This window comes from Loxodonta africana, chromosome 9 (assembly GCF_030014295.1).
Source record: "Loxodonta africana isolate mLoxAfr1 chromosome 9, mLoxAfr1.hap2, whole genome shotgun sequence".
Classification (NCBI taxonomy): domain Eukaryota; kingdom Metazoa; phylum Chordata; class Mammalia; order Proboscidea; family Elephantidae; genus Loxodonta; species Loxodonta africana.
Window position 1 is genome coordinate 49,966,960 of NC_087350.1, and position 24,430 is coordinate 49,991,389.

Here is a 24,430-nt window from a genome sequence, read left to right on the forward strand (position 1 = left end):
CTCTGTTCTTTTTGTCCCTTCTCCACCTTGGTATTCACACACCTTTTTGGTTTTTCTTTTAGTGACAACGTCAGCGCCTACTGCCTGCATATTGCTGAGGATGATGGGGAAGTGGACACAGATTTCCCCCCTCTGGATTCCAATGAGCCTATTCATAAGTTTGGCTTTAGTACCTTGGCCCTGGTTGAAAAGTACTCATCTCCTGGTCTGACGTCCAAAGAGTCACTATTTGTTCGAATGTGAGTATTTACTCTGTAATCTCAGTATCTCATCCCTGTCTTTTAGCATTTTGTATCTGATTGTGGTTCTGTTCATCAAATGAATGGTATTTGGTATCTGGAGAGTCTACATGTACTCATGACTTCAGAGAGCTGTTGGAAACATTGTTTGTATTGTATTTCATACTCTAAATACAGGCTGCTTTGCAGTAGCAAATTGTACTAGGTAGATCTCTGAGCAGCATCATGTCTATGAACGAGGCCTCTGGAAACACTAAGGCACTTTGGAGCCTGTGAAGTGAAAATTCTGGGTTTTCCTCCTTCTCATCAAAGAATCCAAACTAAAGCGAAATGTGCATTTCAGCCATCTCTCTCATAACTCAAAATATTTCATTTCTCTCCAACTTTGTTCAGATCAAATTTGATCTTTCCTCTCAGTTTCCTTCCTGTAGACTGAGCTGAGGCTCTTAACCCTTCCTGCACCACAGACTTCTTTGGTAGCCTGGTAAAGCTTATGAAAGCTTTTTTCAGAAAATGGTTGAAATGTAGTTCAGTTTCATTGTATTTAAATAAGTTATTGAATTATTAAACATATATATTTGTGATCTAGTAATAGATAATGCTTTACTAATGCATTAAATAACAAGATCCAGTAGCAGCTCTAATGATAACTCCTGTTGTCTTTCGTTTCAAAGTGGTGTTGAATGTAAATGATAGTTGAAAACTCTATAGCTGTAACATACTGTGACAATATTTATGATTTCTGTTTATGACAGCCACTGGTACTACTAATACTACCGAGAGTTGTCACCTATATTTGTAATTCAAACAAACAAACAAAAATACCAAACCCACTGCCATCGAGTCCATTCCGACTCATAGCAACCTTGTAGGATAGAGTAGAACTGCCTGATAGGGTTTCCAAGGAGCACTTGGTGAATTTGAACTGCCAACCTTTTGGTTACCAGCTGTAGCTCTTAACCACTACGCCACCAAGGTTTCCTTTGTAATTCAAGGAAATGCCAAATATTGGTTAGAAGTTAGTGAAATAAAAATGTAATTTTTGTCCAGTCAAAGTACAGAGCACTTGAGTTTTATCCACATGTCCCCAGTTGTTAGCCTTTAGGCCTTACTCTAACCTAAGCTCTTCTGGGCTACTCTGTCCTGGCCACCTCCTGGGAACAGTAGCGATCCCTTTGGCACCCCCTGCTGTTACTAACCAGGATGTTCAATTGCCAAAAGAGGGATTGCTTTAGGGGACATTTTCCCTTTTTCTTTGAAACATCCAGCCTTTGTGTGAGATTTTTACAAAAAATAGGATTATGCTACCTATCATATTTTGGATCTTTTTAACTTTGAGCAAAGCAATAATACTTGACTGCCTGGGGGAGGGCTGGGGGTAGAGTCTCAGGCTTTTGTAATGGCCATCTCATCTCTACTATGAAGTCAGGGTTTGGTGTATGTAACAGTGACATACTTTCCCATTTTTTTATATTTCAGAGGCACTAAAACAACTTTAAAGAATATTTAAAATAATTTAAACAGTATTAAATGTTCCCTTCATCCTAATACAACTATTTTCATTTTTATATAATTGTTACCATATATATTATGTATTACTTATTATCATTTACATATTTGTTTTTTTATTTAATGTTATAAATATATCCATATTTGTTCTTAATTCATACAGTCTGCACTTAATGATGTGCCAGGGCTCTAGTCAGAGATAATTCTCACCCTCATGGAATTTAATGTCTAGTGGAGAGATAGCTGTTAAGCAGATCATTAAAGTGTGATGAGCCGCAGGAAAGAAAAATGTACAGGGTACAGTGGAAGCCTATTACAGGATGTTTAGGTGGTTTCCTTGTTTTGGTTTTAGTACATGATTCTATAAAACCCAAAACCCAGTGCCGTCAAGTCGATTCCGTCTCATAGCAACCCTATAGGACAGAGTAGAACTGCTCCATAGAGTTTTCCAAGGAGGCCTGGCGGATTCCAACTGCCGACCCTTTGGTTAGCAGCCGTAGCACTTAACCACTACGCCACCAGGGTTTCCCATGATTCTATACTGACAGTCATTGCCTATATCATATTCCTTTTATTTCTGTTGAATTACTTCCTTAGGATAACTTCCTGTGAGTAAGATTATTAGTCAGAGAGCAGAAACATCATTAGGCTCTTATTTTATATTTTCATGTAGCCTTCTGAAAGATGTACCAATTTATAATGCTACAAACAATTTATAGACCCATTTTTTTTTTAATCTTATCATCATCAAGTATTTTCACTAAAAGTTTTTTCTTTCTACTTTCTGTTTTTGAGACCTGGTGGCACAGTGGTTAAGAGCTTCGCTGCTAACCAAAAGATTGGCAGTTCGAATCCACCAGCCACTCCTTGGAAACCCTGTGGAGCCGTTCTACTCTGTCCTATAGGGTTGCTATGAGTTAGAATCAACTCAGTGGCAATGGGTTTGGTTTGGGGTTACTTTTTATTTTAAAAGGTATTGGTATTTCAGTAGTTTTTATTTGCATTTTTGTTGTTTATTAATAAGCAACATAGAAGAATTGTGTTCTCTTCACTACATAATTTTTATCCCATAAATATTAGCATATGATTATAGCCGTCTTTTGAACTGAAGGTTCTTTTTAAAGCAGGAGACTTTAAAACAATGGTTTTCAGTAGATTGGGGCTGGAAGTGGGATGGACATACCTTCCCAGGAGAGGCATCAAAGACTACACAGTGTTTGACTACAAGCCCCGCTTTCCCAAGAATGGGGAAATAAGTAGGCAGAGAATAACAACTGCTTTAAACTTGATGTCTTTCTTTTCTCACCCTGAATTACTCCCACTTCTGCGTTCTACGCCCAGACATACACACTTCAGCCAATCCTCTTTCTGTTTTAAAGTTCAAAAGGGTTTGTTTGACACGTCTGCAGTGTTTCTGAAAACACGAGGTAAAGTGAAATCTTTATACTTGAGCATTTAGAACAAAAGCGTTAATAAGTTTTCTATTCTTTTTCTCAGTTATCTGATGAAATAGTACAGATTACTGGCCATTTGCTCTATTAGTATTTTCTTGGTTCAGCAATGTCCCATTTGCCTTTCTGGTCTATATTGTAAGTTAGCAAGGCCCCTCCTGCTAATTCAGGAGAGAGCATACCTTTAGGAATCTCCAGGGATGTGCTCAAAGTTTCAGATAGAGAAATCCCAGCAAAATAAGTAAAGCTGTAGCTCCTTCTCATCTTCATTTCCTTCCATTCCTCCTTGCGTCTCTCTCCCAGTGGCCACAAATATTTCTTGAATGGGTGGCTGAATAGATCTCTTTGTGGCTTCTACATTTTTCTTCTTTGTGTACTCTCTTTTCTAGCAGGGGACAGACAGTTTGGGTGATGTTGCTCAACTGCACTGAAAGGCTGAATTGGAATAACATGTGCTGAATGTGTGGGGTGGAGGGGACATTAAGGATCTGCAGACTTTCGAGTTAGTCCTCTTCTGGGCAGACATCCTCTAAGACAGTAGCAAGACCATAAACTCCTTAAAGAAAGAGAGGTCACTGTCTTTTTTATGTATGTATTCTTAGCACCCAGCACAAGGTTTGGAAGGAGTAAGTGAATCTTCAGGTGTCTGTGGGCTGCCTGGAGGGTCCTTGGCCAAGCTCTATGTCCTACCTTGCTTTCTAAGCCTTCTTAACCTCTTCTACAGCCCTGTCCCTGACTTGGATACCAAGAAGCAGCCCCAGGTTGTCTTCTGGCCTTTAGAAGCCCTCAACACCACCCAAAACTAGAAGGGCCCAATTTACCCTCTTTCCCTACTTCAAATGAGGCAGTACAGGCATTGCAGTTAGGCAAACCAGGGTTCAAGTCTCAGCATCACCTGTGGCGTGCTACAGGGACTTTGTCAATTTTATTTACCTGTGAGTCTCAGTTTTTTAATCTGTAAATGGTGATAATAACCACCTCATGGAATTGTGAGAAATTTTCTTAAATATAAGTAATGTATAGACCTCTTTTAAAGGAAAATAAATTCTCCTGAAGCCTCAATGTTTATCCAAATTAGTTTTGTTATAATGCCTCTTAGATATATACAGATGTAAAGTCCTAGCTATAAATTCCATATGTCTTTATAGAACCCAAACAATATTACAAATTAAATACAAATAAAACTATAATATTAGGTTAACTTTAATGCAACAGATGATGTTTTGCTGAAATTAAATCACTAATGTTGGGTTTGGTGGGTGTTAGATGTTTTTAGTAGTCAATTTGAGCCTTCTGATTTTCATCGAAACATCATGATTACGATGTTACTATTTGTCTTTTAAACAGTGAATACATTTTTAATTCAAAACCCAGTGCCGTGGAGTTAGCAGTCCTTTATTTTAACGGCCCAGTTGGTTTATAGTACATCCCCCTCAAAATTTTAAATGTTCTTTCCTGAAAATTTTTCTTTGCATTTATCATACCATACTTTTTACTAGGATGATCGATTCATCTTGGCTTGCTCAGAATTTACTTTCTCGCTTTTAAAATTGAAAGGCTTGCATCCTCACCTCCCCCCCCTCAGTCTCAGGTGAACAAGGACAGTTGGTCACCCTGCTTTCTGCTATTGCCAATTGGCATATACATAGGTGGGTTCTCTGCGTGATTGATACCTGCACAGTGTGATTTTGCCACCACAGAGCATGAATTCTTTAGAGGTCAGGTCAGCCAGCGTGTGCTGCAAAGAGTCTTGTGCCAGCTAAATTCTCCCACCACTTTTCTCTGTTAAGCAAACCACTTTTGCATGCAGCTTATAGTGCTGCCATTTGGCCTTTACTAAGTCTGTTAGTGATGTCAGATAACTCTTGCTGCCTTAATATACAGTCTCCTAAATCTCAGCTGGCAAACTTTTTCTGTAAAGGGTCTGATGGTAAATATTTTAGGTTTGTGGGCCACCTGGTCTCCGTAACTTCTCAACTCTGCCATTATGGCACAGAAGTAGCCATAAACAATACTAACAATACAAAACAATAATGGACATAGGTTAGATTTATTTGCTAACCACTGGTTTATCCCAATAAGTTTATTTCTTGTTCACATCACTTTGATGAGGGTCAAGTGGCTTTCCTGGCTATTTCTCCACCACGTAGTGACTCAGGGCTCCCCAGCTGGGTGAGCAATAGAGGGGAGCATGGAAGACTGGGAGTAGCCTGTGTTTTAAAAAGAAGATGTTTGTGTTTGTGCATGTGTGTGTGTGAGATCTTCATTGAATTAAAAGCAAACTTTTTAAATTGTGGAACTTGTTTTAAAAAAAAAAGTTGCTAGTAGAAAGCCTGTAAATTCATTTGTTGGCCCCTGGGGGCAGTCCTGGAGAATCTTTGGTGGGTTTTTTTTTTACCTTTTGGGTTATTTTTTATTATACAGTTAATACATGTTCAATTTAGAAAATAGAATTGTTTCTTCATACAAAAGAAAATAAAAAATTTCTATTCATTCCTTCATGCAAAGATAATTATTATATTTATATTAAAAAAGTAGCTAGTTAAGTGAATCCCTAATTAGAAAACCGTTGATGGAAAAGAATGTGGATCTGGACGCCCTCTGATGTTCTTACTGACTCAGAACTAGACCCAGCCTTCCACTGCAGGGCCCTCGTGCCCCAGGAAACCCCTGGAAATAAAGCTGATGTTTGGGAAGGGAGAATGGATTACTCTGACAGCTTGCAAATTAGGAGCCTGCTAATGGGAACCACCTCCTTTACCAAATAGGCTGACTGATTTCTATTTCTTAAGTTATTCATTGTTCTTGATTGATTTGGACAAAGGAAAGGGTGAGATGTAGGAAATAAACAGCATATAAACAGGAGTCCCTAACTTGCCGATTGCAAACTACTCTGAGCCTTAGCATCGATGATGTTTAGATAGTGGAGGGGAGGGATGTTTGGGATTGGCTGGTTCCCAAGGATGGATAAAGAGCTGGATCACCGCTGGTGCCCAACATCTGAAGAAGTGTTTCCTGCCAGCAGTGACCAAGCCAAGGCCTTCTGTCCCTTTAGACATAGTGGGACAAGGGAGAGTGGGATCTTAGAATGAACTAGGTAGTCCTCAAGGAGAGGGACCTGCCTTGTCCCATCACCTTCTCCCATCCTGCAGCACAGGGCTAATTCAGCCAAGACTTTGTGAAACTGAATTGAGTTCAGAAATGGCAGTGTCGAAAGGAACTGTAGTGGTGTCATTCCATTGCATGTGTTGACGTTAGTGTTTCATGTCAGGATCCTACTCTGGAGTTGGGAATAAGGGCTTTTAGGGGAAGAAGAGTCAAGGCCAATAAAAATGGACAGACTCCCCATAGATCAGAAATCATTAAAAACAATTAACCTGCCCTTTTATGTATTTCCCTTAAAATATTTAATAGGTGGATGTGGGGAAGGAACAGTTCTAATCTAGAGCTACCAAACAAACAACAAAAAAAACAAAGCCATTGCCATTGAGTTGCTTCCAACTCATAGCGACCCTATAGGACAGAGTAGAACTGTCCCATAGGGTTTCCAAGGAGCAGCTGGTGGATTCGAAATGCTGACCTTTTGATTAGCAGCCAGCTGCTTAACCAGTGCACCATCAGGACTCCTAAGAGCTACAGAGCAGAGGAAGTAGAATCCTGTTAAGGTTTTGCTGTTTGGGAAGGGGGCCATGGTGAGGAGTAGGGGGTGGAGTAGCGGAGGGTCTTGCAGTGTGGCCCAGAGGGCTCCCAGAGATACATCATGGCCTCTCTTGAGTCTACATAAAGGGAAAATACAGAACTCAAACTCTAATAAAAAGACCAGACTAAACGGTCTGACTGAGACTGGAGGAACCCCAGAAGGTGTGGCCTCCAGACTCTCTGTTAACCCAGAGCTATAACCATTCCTGAAGCCAACTCTTCAGACAAAGAATAGACTGCACTATAAGACATAAAATGATACTCGTGAGCAGTGTGCTTCTTAGTTCAAGTAGATGCACGAGACCAAATTGGCAGCTCCTGTCTGGAGGGGACATGAGAAGGCAGAAACGGATAGGAGCTGGATGAACGGACATGGGAAATCCGGGATGGAAAGGAGGAATGTGCAGTCACATTATAGGGAAAGCAACTAGGGCCACATAACAAGGTGTGTATAAATTTTTGTATGAGAAACTAATTTGAGCTGTAAACTTTCACCAAAGCACAGTAAAAATAAATAAAGCGTGTCCTAGGTTTATCGCACTTTCCTATGTGAGTGCTTTTCGAAAGGGTTGATACTTTTAGTTTACTTCCTCATGGCGCCTTTAACATATACCCCAAGTGAAGAGGCTTTTTATTAAAAGGCATCATTACCTTGAAGTCTTTCCTACTCTTGTATGGTATTGCTTTGCAGTCTGAAAAGGAGAAGGAAAAGGAAATAGTGTTTTGTACACCCACTCAGTTTTATGTACCTAGTATCCGTGCCCCCCCCCTTTTTTAATTGTGCTTTAGGTGAAAGTTTACAGCACGAATTAGTTTCTTATTCAAAAACTGATACACAAATTGTTTGTGACATTGGTTGCAATCCCCACATTGTGTCAGCTCTCTTCCCCTTTTCCTTTCCACCTGGGTTTCTCATGTGCATTCGTTCAGTTTTCCTGTGCCTTCTGCGTTTTCGTCTTTGCCTTTTGGCAGTGTTGCCCACTTGGTCCTATATACATATTTGAACTAAGAAGCACATTCCTCATGTGTGCCTGTCTAATAATCTTTGACTGAAAGGCGAACTTTGGGAGTGGCTTCAGTTCTGGGTTAGAAGGGTATCTGGGAACCATAGTCTCGGGGGTTCCTTTAGCCTCTGTCAGACCAGTAAGTCTGTTCTTTTGCTTTTGTGTATGTGAGTTTGAATTTTGTTCTACATTTTTCTTCCACTCTGTCCATGTCTCTTTATCGTGGTCCCAGTCAGAGTGGTCAATGGTGGTAGCTGGGCACCAGCTAGTTCTTCTGGGTTCAGGCTTTTGGAGGCTGTGGTTCATGTGGTCCATTAGTCTTTTGGACTAGTATTTTCCTTGTGTCTTTGGTATTCTTCATTCTCCTTTTCTCTGGATGGGATGGGACCTGTAGATGTATCTTGGATGGCCATTCGCAAGGTTTTAAGACCCCAGGTGCTACTCACCAAAGTAGGATGTAGAACATTTTCTTTATGAGCTACGTTATGCCAGTTGACCTACACGTTCCCCAAGACCATGGTCGCCAGCCCAAACCCCAATATAGTATCCATTACCTTATTTAATCTTTATAAACAACTCATTTTTATATATGAGGTAGGATCAGAGACAGGTAATTATCCAAGGTCTTTACTATTTGTAAGAAAATTTGTAAGAGACAGAGCTAAAATAGGATAATTTTTAAAAGATGCCTTTGTTCTTTCTAATCACATATGACAATATGGCATAAATTATCCTAGTTATTTATTGTTTGCTTGAGTCATAGAGGACCAACTGTGTGTTGTGTCTTTTCATTCTGTTGTATTAGCAAACATTTTCATTGTCCAGATTGTTCTCATGTATGGAAATGTAACATATGCAAGCCTGTTTAATTTTGTATTTGTAAATCTGACTTGATTTCCTTTTTGGCAACAGCTACTGTCTAGAGAAAAGAAAAGCCTTTTCTTTGTGTCTGTTTAAAGTGACAGAAATACTGGAGCAAGTAATAAAGATGGAAAGCATTAATTGTATACTTCTAAGAATTTAAAGGTCAGACAAGCTAAATATGTATGTTTTTCTCACTGGAATATCTGCCTGTTGGAATTATGCCAGGATATGCTTTGTACCTACAATGAAAGTACAAAATTTAGATAGCCATCAGCTTATTTAGTATCCAAAGATCATGTCAGATTGTTGCTTTCGTTGCTATATATCTTAAAAGTTTAGGACTCACATTTCTAACATTAATATGATTTGTTTCATGATGCACCCCCTTTGGCTGTGTTTAGTTACTGTGTCTCATTTTGATTTCCTCTGTTCTCCCCTCAGCTTATGTTGGAGTCTGTCAGCGGCTGCTATGTACATGTCAGGCTAGTGACTTGTAATGTTTATTAATACAATGTCAGTCTTGCTGTTAAAAAAAACTGTGATGCTTCTTAGAAGGTTGCGATAGAACGTAGCGTTTGATTTCCAGATCCTGTCTGCACTGCATGGTGAATACATTCGCAGATGTTATGCAGTTCACTGACCTGACAGTTACGGAACCCCGCCTGGGACCCCATTTCAGCAGGACATATTTAAACAGAAACAGTTTGCAAAACTTTACACACTTAAACTCCTGCCAAGGCAAACTGTTAGCCACTTGAGTTTGTTATAAATACCCAGTGGCAGTGGTTGGAAGTAGCCCACAGTGTGTTTTATATTCTGAACTGAATGTGAATGTCTTTGCGGTTATATAGAGTAGTAAATAATTGAGTTTGATTAGGGAGAGGGACCTCATTATCCCCCACCTGTGCCCAGCTGGAAGGGGAGGGTCGAAATGAAGCCATTAGCTGTCTCTCTTACTGGCATCTCAAAGAGCTCAAATACATCTGTGTCTTATTTTCTTTTCTGGCACAATCAGTCGAGCAAGCTAAGCAGGCATGACCGGATTTGGCAAGTCCCAAGGACTCTGGCAAAGATACACAAGGAGAAGGCGGAGGGCAGTCATTTTGGCTTCTCACTGCCCATTAGTCTAGCGAGTTATGTTTTTTGGAAAATGTTTTGAAAAAGAGTACTTTGTCCAATGTCAAACATTGCAGGCTAACAATATACTTTGATCTTTTTAAAAAATTTTGTCAGTGCAAGGGGAAACAAAATGTGGCATTCACACTAGTGTAAACTCTCCTTATGGATAAAGTAATTCCCAAAGGACTTATTTTAAAGCAGGCATGCTGCAGTTATTACAAGACTTTCTCTTGCTCATATATTTTCATTTTCAACCTTGAAGTGCTGGAGAATGAACATGCATAGAATTGGGACCAGAGCAGGTTGGGAAGTAGAGGAGTGTGTCTTCATCACTATTATGAACTGGTCGGAACTGGAGAATCAAGCTACTCTTGGCAGCTCTTTGCCGCTTCCACAACCTGAGACTGTGCTCATGAAACCATGACGTTGTCCAAGGTCTTTCAAGAAGGGATCTTGTAGGTTATGTGGTTAGTGTAAGAGTCAGAGCATTTAGAACCAAACTGAATTTGTTACAGTAGAAATTGAGCCTTTTCTGCAGATTGGCCAGTGGTTCCAGCCTGAAGATGTACTCCGTGGATGTCACTTTTTCCCCTGAGCCTCAGATGTCCCCAGGACTTACTCCCTTCTGGGTTACAGAGGGCTTAAAAACACAGGCTTTGGAGTCTGGCTGACCTGGGTTCAATTTCTGGCTCTTGCACTTATTAACTATATAACTCCAAATAAGTGTTTTAACCTTGCCAAATCTCAATATCCTCTGAGTAATAGCACCTGCCTTTATTGAGAGAATTAAATAAGCAAAATAAGTGCCCAATAAATGTTGACTCTTGTCATTGTCTAGTCAGTATATATAAAGCTTTATACATACGAAGAAAAGCCTATAGTTGTCATACTAATAATAACTATTGTTTATTAAGCATTCCTGATATGATAGGTATTATGGTAAATACTTTGTAAGTTTTTAGTCCTCATAGCAGTTTTACAGTCTAAGGATGATTATTATCTTCATTTTGTATGTAAGAAACCTGGAAGTTAGATTACATCGCTTACACTGTGGAAGTCAGTGCTGGGACTAAACCAGGCCACTTACTCTAGAGCTCGCTATGCTCTGCTGTCTTCTGGTGTTGCCAGTATCTTTCTTAGAGTGCCGTAGCGCTTTTGACTATGTTTTGAGACATCATCTCTGCTAAGAAGCTCCTTTGACTCCCTCACTCCCACCTGGCTGGGTGAAGTGCCCCTGAGTTTCGCCAGCGCTCTGAGCTTCCCTCCATCTTTGTGCTTACCATGCAGAACTATAATTGTTTGTTGTCTTCCTCTTCCACTGGACTGTGCTACTTGGGATAGAGACCATATTGTTGACTCCTGAATCCAAAATAGAAACTATAATAGATGAGTGATCTCAGGTAAATTACTAATGCCTCCAGCCTCAGTTTCTGTGAGATGGGTATAATAATAGTATCTGTCTTAGAATGGTGGGCAGCAGTGGTTCATTTATAGAATTCTCACCTTCCATGCAGGAGATCTGGGTTCAATTCCTGACCCGTGCACCTCATGCACAGCCACTGCCCATCTGTCAGTGGAGGCTTGTGTCTTGCTTTGATGCTGAACAGGTTTCAGCAGAACTTCCAGACTAAGATAGACTAGGAAGAAAGGCCAGTGATCTACATCTGAAAATCAGCCAGTGAGAATGCTGTAGATTGCAGTGGTCCAAATTGCAGCTGATTCTGGGGATGGTGCAAGACTGAGCAGCGTTTCATCCCATTGTGCATTGAGTCACCCTGAGTTGGGGGCTGACTCAAAACAGGTAACAACAACATCTCAGGATAGAGAGAGTTAATGCAGATAAAAAAAAAAAAAGCCTAACACAGCACCTGGTATGTAGTAAGTTTTCGCTCAATAGTAGGTTCTGCTGTATTGTTGTAATTGTTGAACAAATAACCTGTACTGTGCAAATCAAAAAACCCTTTTTAAAAATCTCATTGAATTTCTCTCCAACTCTACTATGATTCTGACTTCCACCATGTCTGTCCAAAGCCAATGAGTTAAGCTGAAGCGGAATATACCTGCTTTTGTGTTTCACTCTCTCAAAAAGGAAAAACTTGAAAACTGATCGCTGAATGCTTAGAATCAAATTCCTCTCTTTTGAACTTCAGGGGATTGATTCGTGACACCTGGACCAGAGGCTGCTCCCTGTTAGTGCCCCTGAAGGTTGCCACCATGCCCAGCAAATTGCATATTTTAATGGTCTGTGTTAACAATTCCAAGCAATGAGGGTTGAAATCCATTCCTTCAAATAAGCAATCTCTGCTCAGAGAAGAGGGGCTCAATGGGGCGGGACGGGGGCAGGGGGCTCCTCTCTTGGGATAATGACCTGGGACAAGGGAAACAAAAGAGAGCTAACATGTGTAAAGTCCTCTTACTGTTTGCCAGCCTTACTGCCAGGTGCTTTGCATTCATTGTCTATTTTATGCTGGAAACAATTGTAGAGAAGTAGTTATTTTTTTGTTGTTGTGTGCCGTTGAGTCAATTCCAACTCATAGTGACCCTATAGGACAGAGTAGAACTGTCCCATAGGGTTTTCTAGGCTGTAATCTTCACAGGAGCAGATCGCCAGATCTTTTCTCCTGCAGAGCAGCTGGTGGGTTTGAACACTGGATCTTTCGATTAGCATCCGAGTCCTTAACCATCGCACCATCAGGGAATTTCTCCTCATTTCATGCATGCAGCTGAGGTTCCCACGCGTTAAGGCAACATTTCAATTAGCTGTGGAACCAGGATTTGAACCAGAGAGTACTTAACTCCCAGCCTGTGCTTTTTCCTCTCTAGTATGCCCGCCAACTGGCTTCTGGTCCCATAAAAAATAGAATGTAAGCTTTTCAGACCTGTGCACCTATTTCCTTCCTGTCCCCTGTCACTTCTAGTTTAATACTTAGTACAGAAATACTCATTGAATGAATGTCAGGTTAATGCTGGTATAAAAACTTCTCTGTGGTAACTGAGTGGCTTTGCACTGGGACAGAGCTGAATTCCTCAAGTGAGTAATCTCTTTTTAAAGTGTCCATACATTTTTCGGTGGTTACGGGACTTGACAGGTCCTAACTTTGAATTGACTGAAGCACTCTTGGCAGCATTTAGTCAGCTCCCCTAAGTGGAGCTTCATCCTATACCCAGCACAGGCAGCCCGAGGAGCTGCAGAAGGGCAGCCACTTCTGCTCATTGCACCTAGAATACCCTGCCCTGGGGGAAAACGAGTTGTCATGGGGAACAGGAGGAAGAGCACATTCTGAGATGTGTGTCTGTCTTTTTGTCCGTCTGCTCGTCCAGGGGCTAGCCACCGCCAGCACAGACCACAACCAGCCCAGAATGCGGCATCACAAGGAAGGGAGGCAGGATTTGCATGTTCCCCTACCTGCTGCCAGCATTTCCCTCAAGATCATTGTCTTCTCAATCTCAGACCTGATGCCCTGTATCAAACAGGAGTGACTTTATAAGATGTATTTCAGCAGTTTTTTTTAAAGCCCATAGAAAATTCTGGATTTAAGAAATGAATCATAAAACCCAGCATGCTTGGAAGTCAAGCTGAAAATCGTGGCAGCAAGTTGCCATTTCCATTTATTAAATGGGAGCATAACTTAATAGTTGCAGCTAGGTGGATTCTGAGGACCAGTTCTATTCTGTGCTTTTATGTTTTAGAATCATGTATGTATATTACCCCAAAATCACAGCGTTACCCATTTTGCCCTCTGAAGTACAGTAGATTTGGAACAAGATCCAAAGTTTGCATTTGTCTGGAGGGAAAGAAGTGAGTGGCATGTGGGACTGGCCTGGGGAAACTTTCATTAGGTCTGGTTGAGTGTGCAGTGCGTGGGTCAGAACCTCTTTCTCCTTTTAATGTGCACGTTTTTACTGAAATGGAGCCCCAGAGTAAGATACTGTACACTCGCGAAGGCACATTTTGAGCTCTGTGCGTGCTCCTTCCCTTCACTGTTGTTTTCATTTTCCTCTCATGAACCTTGCTACCCTGGCTTCAGCACGGAGGCTGTAAAGGAAGATGGAGAGCCGAGTTACCTCAGAATGATCACTATCGTTAACATTCACGGGTGGTTCACTTATCATTCCTGACTGCACAGACATGGCAGCCACTCGGAAGCGTCCGCAGGTGTAGCATGGTGATACATATTACATTGTGCCACAATGGATTTATGTATTCTGTAACAAAAGAAAAGTGTAATGAAAAAATACAGGAGGTGATCCTTTATTCTTCTACCACACAATTTATCAAGAATGCCTGTGGATGATAAGTGCCAGGGATTTCCTCTGCTTGCTTTAACCTTGTCACCCAGGTACATTTTGGTAAAGTGACAGAAAAATACAGACTCGGGATTTTCCTCTGTTCAAAAATCTTTTAAAACGACACTTTTAATTTATGGAAGTTAGTCCAAATACAAGGCTTCCTTTTAAGCTTTTAGTTTGCCATTGCTGAAAAAGATAAACATGTTGGCTTGAAATAACGCTATCAGCAAGGAGCAGTTAGGAGGGAATGTAAGTAGTTTATAATCAGACTCAAATCTAAAATAGTTCAGGTGGAACTCAGGTGGATGGGAGCTCGTGAGGTCTAGGCCAGTACTAGTTTGCGAGTACCCGAGAAGTTGTGTTCCCTTTATAGGCCCCCCTCATCCATTGCACAACATATTGTCACAGATGGAGCGCATACTGACTTCCGAGGAGAAAGCAGGGAAAGGCAAATCTGAATGTGGATGATTGGCATTTGTTCCAAACACACACTGGCCTAGGGCCAGAGCAAATACCCCTAAGTTTATAAATGCACAAGGCACTTTACATTTCAGTACTCTTGCCAAAGTATCACTTACTGCATCGCTCCCTAAATACAGTTTTTTAAAAAAGAGCTATTTCTTATTTTGCTTTGATCAGTAAAATAAACTTTTAAAGATTGTTCTGGGATGGGGTCCAGCTTCTGAGGTAAAGAATGGCTGGGACTCAGGCATGATTCAGTAACAAAGTGTTCAGTGAAATTAGCTTGACAGTTCTCAGGCCTGCTGTTCAATAGCAAGAACTTGACCAAGTTAAAATGGATGATCGTGCTAGCCAGACCAGCAACGGCTTTTGCTTTTTAACAAATGGAATGTCAAGGATTAAAGAGCAAGCCGTATGGAGAGGAGGGGTGTGGAGATGTCTCTGTATTAGGGAAGCAAATTGGGTCCTTGGTTTTGAGATCAGCCCCCAGCCGCTGTGGAGAGCCAGCCACCTGGTTGGGTCCAGCCTAGGCTTAAGGCCCCTTCACAGCCCAACCTACCATTAGGAAGCTTTCCCAGGGCTTAGCTTGGGGCTTGGCTTTTCTTTCAGATATCTTGTCAGTATGAAGTTCTGCCGTGTTTTTGGCCATGTTCCCTTTTGAGATTCTTACGGAGAAATGGGAATATGACCAAACTCCTTGTGGCAATTCCCATGTTCCATAGTTGGAAACTGGGTCCTGTTTGTTACATGAGCTATTTGGAATTGGCCTGTTTTGTTCCAGTGCCCGAGCATAGTGAGTAGTATTTGTGATATTTGCTTTTGCAGTTAACAGTCTTGATGAAGTTATACCTTACCCAGGAGATAGGCTTCTGTTTTTAAGGTACTTAATTCCTTACATGTTTTTTCTCTGTCTAGATAAAGCTCCTCCCCCAATTTGATTGGCTGAAGGTTTACAAACAGTGTTAGTATTTTGCCTTATAATTATGCTTTAGCTGATGTGTTGTCTAACTCTCTAGGGCTAAGTAGATTAAAGCATTCCTTCTAAAGTGTATAGACTGTACATTTCAAAATATATATATTTATGTATCAGTTAGAGCCTTTTCCTTGTTCAAAATTGTTTGGGTATCACTTTTCCCCCACTTTCCAAGACGTTTTCCTCTGGGGCTCCATGAGCTTTAATATGGTGGTAGTATCTGCCTGCAGTGACCTCTGGTGACGCAAGTCAAGTTTATCAGTTGTCAACCCTTGCTGCAGGACTTGGCTTGGGAGCCAACACTAGGAACCCATGGTACTAGTAATCCACACAGACCAGTTAGGTTCAATTTGAGATAAATTAAAACCTTCCCTGACCCCAGCCTCTCTTCCACTTGGAATTCCTAGAACCAGAGTGCCTTTCTTTCTTGTTATTAGAAGTAGGTTTATTTAACCTGTTTTTAAATAATGGGCACTTAGATGTATACTCATTTTTAAACTTTCTTAAATACACTGAGTAGTATCTTTCTGGTTGAATGTTGGTGATGATTTAATATTTGTCTTTTCCTACAGAAATGCTGCTCATGGATTCTCCCTTATTCAGGTGGACAACACAAAGGTCACCATGAAGGAAATCTTGCTGAAGGCAGTGAAGCGAAGGAAAGGATCCCAGAAAATTTCAGGTGGGACAGTTAAATCATACTGTGGCCATAGATGCTTACTCCTTAGTTAAAAAGTGCATGTGTTTGGGGGTGGGGGGGAGAAAGAGATAGAGAGGAGTGAGAGAGAGAGAGAGAGAGAGTGTGTGTGTGTGTGTGTGTGTGTGTGTGTGTGTGTTTATTTGATGGCTGTCTAGATTGTTTAAGATACCATTGCTAGGTGGTTTGGGTAGCAGATCTAAAGAAAAAAAAAGTGATTTTAAGCTGCCCCCGTGTTCAGGGAAGGGGCTGGATCAGTAGCATATGTGAGAAGAATGTGTTTGTATCAGTTATAGAAGCTCAATCAATAATTTGTGGTAGACTAAGAGCTACTTGTGCTAACAGCTAGTTGGTGTAAAGCTGTCTTGAAAACGGAATCAGTCCGAAACTTGCAACGTTATTTTTCCCTTCACATTTTCACATAATTTTCCATGGGCGAAACTTTTAGTTGTTAATGTTTGGAGTATGGGAAGAAAAAGAGAGAGAGAGAAAAGTTCTTAGTTTTTACCAAATGAGGGCAACCTTAAAAAAAAAAAAAAATCACTTAATGTGCACACATACCTAGCTCCTCATTACAGAATTTTATACAGAAAATAGGCTGATGGCATTGCTGTGATTTTTAAAGGATATGAGAAAAAAAAATTTTACTGGTATTAAGAAATAATTATTTTGAGAAATAGCTTAAAGATTTGTCATACCACAGGCAAGTTTAATATCAATTGACCTGTATATGACATGTCAAATATCTTAGCTTTGTAAATTAATGTGGCTTCTTAAACACCTTTGGTTTCACCTTTTGGAAAGGAAAAAAAAAGCATTGCTCAAGTTAAAGAAAATAGTTTTGTGCTCTTTTTAAGGGGAGGCATATAATCTGTTCCAGATTTAATTAGCTATCTTCAGGTGAAAGCTGAAGTTTTAATAAAAGTTAGAACAGATAACACAGTGAAGGACACGGATGAGCTGTCTCAAGGCCATATTCCAGGGGAACGATAAGAGCTGTAAAAAATGGCAGAGGAGAGCAATTGAATGGAGCAATGAAAATCTGATTCTCATAAAAAAGAGAGAGAGAGAGAGATGCTGGTAGGGGCGGTTGTAGATGAGACCTGCTAGCGTCTGCAAGCAATTTGGATGCTTGCCAGAAGTCATTGTTCACCCTCGGCTGTGGCGGCTCCGTCCAGATGTGCCAACTGCACGTTTCGGCTTTTGCCAGCTGACTGCGCCGTTTGATAACCAGCTCTCTGGATGCCCATCACTGGCCGCAGAGATAGAATTAAATGATGATGATCTTCCCACAAGTTGGGAGAGGAAACAATGCATATAAATCTTGATTTCATCTCAGCATGAGAAGTCTTTATCCATCATCACTCATAATGAACAAGTCGTTAGCTGGGATGAATGGTGTTCTGGTTTTTCCAAACACCTCTTTTGTTCATTTTTTGGGTGACTTTTACCCACTGCATGGGGGTCAAACCTCTTTGCATTAAGGGAGTGATTGAAGAGGCATATCTTCTCCTTCCCAGGGGAAAGTAGATGTTTTAGGGTTCTAGGTGCCAGTCGAATAGTTTTAAACAGCTTCAGCTGCTCAGAGATGTTTAACAAGCATTCATCTTTTCATCTCCTGGTTCTATTTTCTGGTTTTGTCCTTAAAATTTTTACATAGTGGTGTACTTTGTGATGGTAATCCATTATATTCCAAGAAAGTATTATTCTGAATTTCCAAGAAGAAGGTATAATTTTTTTAACCTTCTTACTAGAAATTCTGCTGTCACAGATTTTTTAGGCCATGAAACACCTATGAACTTATTGGGATACAGCTGAGCCAGTGTGTCTTTCCCTCTGTTTCCAGCCATCTCTGTTCAATTGCATACCTGTTCATTTATGCCCATCCCCAGCAGCGACATTCGTCATACACATTTATTTATGTTCACATTTGAGTACCCATCCCTCCCATTTCCATCAAAGTCTTTGCCATATCCGTGACAAAGAGGTCTATCCTAAAAACCAGTAATCTGCCTTATTTATTCCTTTTCATACTGTTGCTGTTATTTGCCATCGAGTCGATTCCAACTCATAGCGACCCTGTAGGACAGAGTAGAACTGCCCCACAGGGTTTCCTAGGCTGTAATCCTTACAGCAGTAGATTGCCAGGTCTTTCCTCCTGAGGAACGGTTCATGGATCCGAACCGCCAGCCTTTCGGTTATTAGTCAAGTGCTTAGCCATTGTGCAACCAGGGCTCTTTCTTTTAATACTTGAGAAGCCAGTTGAGACTGACGCATTTACATAAATTATTGTCCATTTTCTTAATCCAAAAAGCTTTTTTAAAATACGTTCTTCCAATTGCCGTAGTAAGCCTGGTTTTATGAAGCAGAAGGATCTCCAGTTTGGCAGAGGTGTTTGTTTAAGGTAGGTTGATAAAGGCAGGATATAGTTTGTGTTCTTGAGCTTTGTATTGTAGAATAGACTTCTTTTGGAGGGTGACTAATGAAAAGAGGAACATCCTCTTGTCATAAAGGGAAACGCAAGTACATGTACAAAAAAAACTGTTGGTGCTCACAGTTAGCTATGAAATACTGATGATTCACCCATGATGACATGTGAACTTAGTGGCAGGCGATGCCAGGTTAGGGGCATTCTCATCCTCCAGTTCCTGAGTCTCTACCACAGTGATCTGCCTAAATCTTTGTGGGATCTTGCCTACCTTGTCCTGTGTCTGGAAAAGAGTTAAGAGTGCTCAGCCCTCTGTTACAAGCAGCTTTTATCTGATTTGAATGCAGAATAATGCTTGCCTCCTTGTAACTCTTAAAAAGAGAGGGAAGAAACACCTCTTGCAATTAAACAGCATGCCATGTCAAGTGGAAAGCCCTCACGTTGTCAGGGGCTAGTTTTACTATAACAAGATTTAAGAATGATCGGCTGACTCTGCACTTCTGCTGCTTACCCACAAACCTTTAACTTTCTCATCTTTTTTTTTTTTTCCAGACTGATCATACAACTTTTTAATAATAATGTTGAAATTAGAACTGAAACTATTTCATTATTAAATCAAGATGTGGGCTTAATGACAGTCCTAATATTTAAATAGTCTGTTACCCCTTCCTCTGGCCAAAAACCAAAAACCAAACCCAGTGCCATCGAGTCGATTCCGACTCATAGAGACCCTATAGGACAAGGTAGAACTGCCCCACAGAGTTTCCAAGGAGCACCGGGCGGATTTGAACTGCCGACCCTTTGGTTAGCAGCCATAGCACTTAGCCACTATGCCACCAGGGTTTCTGACTTCCTCTGGCACTCCCTCTTAAATTTTTGTTTGGAAAAAAATCAGAAGATAGTAAATGTTTGATTGAGCAAAAGAATTCTTCTTTGTTTAGGTAAATAGCTTTGTCGATGGTAAGCCCTAGTGTTTTAAAGTATTTTTGCTTTTTATAGATAGAATATCATTACAGACGCGTGTAACTGATCTAAAATTTTAACTTGTATTAGTTGTAATTATTTCATCAAGTCATAACTATTTATGCATACTACAAGATTTTTTTGTTTTGTTTTGTTTTCTGTTAATATTCATCCACTGAGCTGTAGTAATCTTTTCACGGTATGTCCCAGTCAGTTCACTGCTAAGGCCAGTTTTTTAAAGCCCGTTTTTAAACATCTCTTTTGAAGTTTCTCTCTGGCTTTTCATTTTATTACTGACCTACTTGACATTTGGAATCTACCTGCGTTGACAGAAAGTCCCCATTGTTTAAGAAAACTATAAATGGAGAATTCAGTTTCAGAAGAATTAGATGGAACCTCTCTACTAATTTTAGCAGTTGAGTGGGCGTATTTTTGAAATAGTGAAAAGTAGCCTGTCAGGTGCCTCGATTTAGCCAGTGAAATATACTAAGCTGTTATTTAGTGAATAAAGGTGTTAATTCATCGAGTTCTCCCTCTGTCAGGGTCATCCCTCACAATCAGTGACCTTCTGAGCTTCTTAGCATTTTCTTGTGGTCTTTTACAAATGCTGTTAACATCACTGAGTTGTACATGTAAGAAATGTTGAAATGTCAAATTTTTTGCCTCATATACATATGTAGATATACATACATGTTTGGACACAAACATATTCACCACACCACATTTTAAAAATTAATTAATTTTTTAAAAATTGGTGTTATCCACCAGCCTTTACCAGCCTCATGAAGTATAATATTGAGAACAACAGAGACACTGTTGAGAAATAGAGACAGCTCCAGTTTCAGTTTTAATCCTGACACAGAAATATAGCTATCTCTTGATCTATAAAAGAGAGAAGGCTTCAAATTGGGATTTACCAAGCAGAATTATTTTCTGCATTGCTCTATTTCAGTATTGGTTCTCACTATGAAATGGAGGTGTTTTCTTTATTATCTGCTAAAGCATTGAACAGATGCGTATTAATTTTTTTTTTTTTAAATCCCTGTCTATTTTTGCCTTTTGGAGTCCTGGTGGCACAGTGGTTAAGAGCTCAACTGCTAGCCAGAAGGTTGGCAGTCTGAATCCACCAGCTGCTCCTTGGAAGCCCTATGGGGCAGTTCTACTCTATGAGTCAGAATGGACTTGACGGCATTGAGTTTAGGTTTTTCGGGTTTTATTCTCGCCTTTTAATGTGAAAGACAAATTTTTGTTACTTTGAAGATCGTTTTGAAAAGTGCTTATACAATATTGTCAGTAAGCCTTGTGGCATTCATCGCTACTGCTCCCTTTATAAAATTTCACCTAAAACTTGAAAGAAGTGTTAGCTTTGTCAGGCGAACCCCTGCTTCCATCTCTGTTTGAGTCACAGAGCACTTTATTGCTTGCAGATTTACTGTGTTTTCACAAGAACCCTAGAACATCATCAGCAAGATAGTCTAGTATAAGGCTTCTGAAACTTTTATTTCCTAAAGCACTTGTAAGAAGAGCAGGGGAGTGAACATCTGCCACAGGGAGTGTGGGGTTCTGATCTAAGAGACAACTGATGATGACATCCTTGGATTTTCAAGTGTTGTCTTAAAAATTCATGCAAAATGTAAATACTGATTCATAAAATATTGTGGCTGTGTTATGCATTCACTCGTTTTGTGCCCTTTTATGTGTTAGACCAGTGTTGTGTACAGGAAGACAGCAGGGAACCAGACAAGGCCCTTACTGAGGGAAGCCTTACTTTCAAGACAGAGAGAGAGACTGCATCCTAAAGGACAGTCAGGGAACTCCTCCTTGGGAAATTGACATTTTAACGGTGACCTTCATGTTTAAGCTGGGAAAGGTTTGAGGAGTAGGGGGAGGGGCGGTATCATTCAAAGCAGTGGCTGTTCCAGGCATACCATATTTTAATATATAAAGAACGTTTCAGGTTACTTAGCAATTAACTCTTTTTCCCTGTGGGGGAAAAAAAATTGTATTAAAACTGACACTCCAAGAGAGATGAAGCAGGTGCCCAACACAGTAAATGATACCACCATCCATTGCCCAAGCCACATACTCAGTTGTCAGCCTTGAGTTCTCCCTTGCTGTAACTCCTCACATCTTAACCATTAGCAAGTATTGTCAGTTTTACCTCCGGAATGTATCCTGAATCCATTCAGTCTTTGCATCTCCATTGGATGAATCCAATTCATGATTTTTCACCTGGATTGTTGAAATACCACTCTTGACTGGTTTTCCTGCTTCTGTTCTTGGCTGCCTCCAGTCTGTTGTCTACATAGAAACCAAAGTATAAATCAGATCATCTATGCTCCAAATCCTTTAATGTCTACATCTGTTTGCATTTAGAATAAAACCAAACTTCTAGCCACAGTGAGATACACTGAAACTGAAAGAGAAGAAGGGCCATACAGAGAATATGAATAAGAAGAAAGAAGAGAACTGTAAAGAAATGGGAAAAGAAGTGACCAGAGTTGATGGTTACAGTATGACAGAGTGATAGAGACCAGGCAGAGAACCTGGGAAGCCAGGATGAGAGAATTCAGAGCCTATAACATGATGTGACCTGCTGTAATAGATTAGCAGCAATACCTCATACAGTGGTCTTACTTTCATACCAGATAGACAGTTGTATACAAATTAATTTTTTATTTATCAAGAGTATTTTAAGGGGAATTTGTGTGTTGGTGAAGGAGTTGGTCTTTCCCCAAGATCTATTGCAAGGGGGTAAGAGTGAAAGCACAGAAGAAAAGCTGATTTATTGAGTGCCTTTTGTGTGGTTACAGATATTATCTCATTTAATTTGCACAGCACCCCTGGGAAGTAGATTTTATTATGCCTAGCTTACAGATGAGACCCAGAGAAATTAAAGTTACCCAACTTTTCACAGTAAATAAATGGCAAAACCTGAATTGGAGCCTAGGCTTTTTTGACCTCAAAGCCCACACTCTTTTTATTATACCATGTTGCTTATTAGAGCCCTAATGGGAGAACAAATTTAAAATTCTGTAAACAGAAATGTTCATTGATTCTAAGATCTAAATGCACTAGGGAAGTGCAGCATTTAAAGGAACCCTGTGGTGAATCTGGATATAAAGCCAGGAATTCTTTTTGTAATTGCACAGTTTGTCTGTATTGGTGTCAGTTTTAATGTTTTATGTCTAGCTTTCTTAAAGCAACATATACCTGTCCTGAGCTGACCTATGGAAAAGTGAAGCACTTACATTTTAGTAAAGTAGAATTTTTAACACTCTTGTAATCTGAAATGCTCTCCAAAGGCTGACGTAAGCTGGAGAACCTCTGGCTGTAAGGTTGAGAGGAAAACAGGCTCCTGCTTCATGTGTAATTATAAACATAGGCAATCCAGTAACCTTTCTTCTATGAAAATAGAATTTGTGATCCAGAGACATAGACATGTGCTTTCCTTAGTTGTCTTAGATAATCCTTTAAAAAAAAAAAAAAAAAGAAAGATAAATAGAATTGTTTAGATGCTCTTTGTCCAAAATGCAGTAATTTCTGCAGAAAAGTTCTCCTCATGAAAGAATAAATAATCGTGCTGATGCAACTCGTGTGGGGCTGAATAAGAAAGACCTGATTCTTAGCACCCAGTGACCCAGCAGGAAACTGGTATAGTAAATTAGGGCTGCTGTGGTATTAAAGGAAACCCTGGTGGCGTAGTGGTTAAGTGCAACAGCTGCTAACCAAAAAGTCTGCCGTTTGAATCCACCAGGCACTCCTTGGAAACTCCGTGGGGCAGTTCTGCTCTGTGCTATACGGTCATTATGAGTCAGAATCGACTCGACGGCAGCAGGTTTTTTATGGTATTTAAGGAAACCCTGGTGGCGTAGTGGTTGAGAGTTATGACTGCTAACCAAAAGGTGGGCAGTTTGAAGCCACCAGGTGCTTAAATGTATAACTCAGAAGTGCCCCAGGCAAGAAGCTCCAAGTCAAATATTCCTTCTTGCCTCCTTTCCCTGCCTCTTTTATCTTGTTCCGTTTCACCCGAGCCTCCCTCTGTCTGGAATGCTCTGAGACTCCTGATGGATCTTCTTGAGTATATAGCGGAGCATGTTAAAGATGGCATTGCAGTCAACTATTTTATCCAGAAAGCCTGGAAATTTAGAGAATTTATGTCAAGCAAAAATCTTGCGGAACCACTTTAGAGAGCCAATTATTTTAGAAGGGTGTTACGAGCTCTCGTAACTGCCGCATCAGAAAAGCTGGAACTATATCACTTGCCAGAACTGTTTGACCAGCACTTACTCTTCCTACTAGCCGCTAATCTTTCGGTAGTTCCTTTTCCATCACCAGATCTATTCATGCACTCCATCTGGAGCAGTCAAAGAATAGATTAAAGAAGAAGCAGAATGAAAGAAAGAGAAAAGATGTACACTTCTGAGAGGCTATGTTTTTTTTTTTTTATGTGGTAGTATGGGAGGTACACACAATTTGGAATCAGAAGACTGATTTTTCCCTGGGTCCATTAGGGACTAATTTTAGAGCACCATTAATTTAATAATAGTTTTCCAGGAAAAAATAAAAACGCTAGTACATCAAATGTTTATATTTATTGCAAGGTGCATTCTGAGTTTAGAAATGTTAAAAAGTAAAAAAAAAAAAAAGTGTATATGCACCTAGAGTACAATGAATTGCTTTTATATGGCCTTTCTCACCGTGGCCTTGTAACTCCCACCAAAAGATTGGG

The 24,430-nt window shown here is 40.3% G+C and overlaps 1 protein-coding gene across 23 annotated transcripts in view; it reads left to right on the plus strand.

Annotated features, from left to right (window-relative positions):
* The window catches only part of MAPKAP1 (MAPK associated protein 1), a 270,012-nt gene that overhangs the window by 148,787 nt on the left and 96,795 nt on the right, over positions 1 to 24,430 (plus strand). For all 23 annotated transcript variants that reach the window (XR_002785002.2, XR_010323019.1, XR_002785003.2 and 20 more), the window contains 2 exons: positions 63 to 239; positions 16,183 to 16,292. Coding sequence is in view for 19 of the 23 variants with exons in the window: in XM_023544921.2 (XP_023400689.1) it covers positions 63 to 239; positions 16,183 to 16,292 (287 nt within the window). In the remaining 4 variants the exon portion in view is untranslated. The remainder of the gene's footprint in view (positions 1 to 62; positions 240 to 16,182; positions 16,293 to 24,430) is intronic.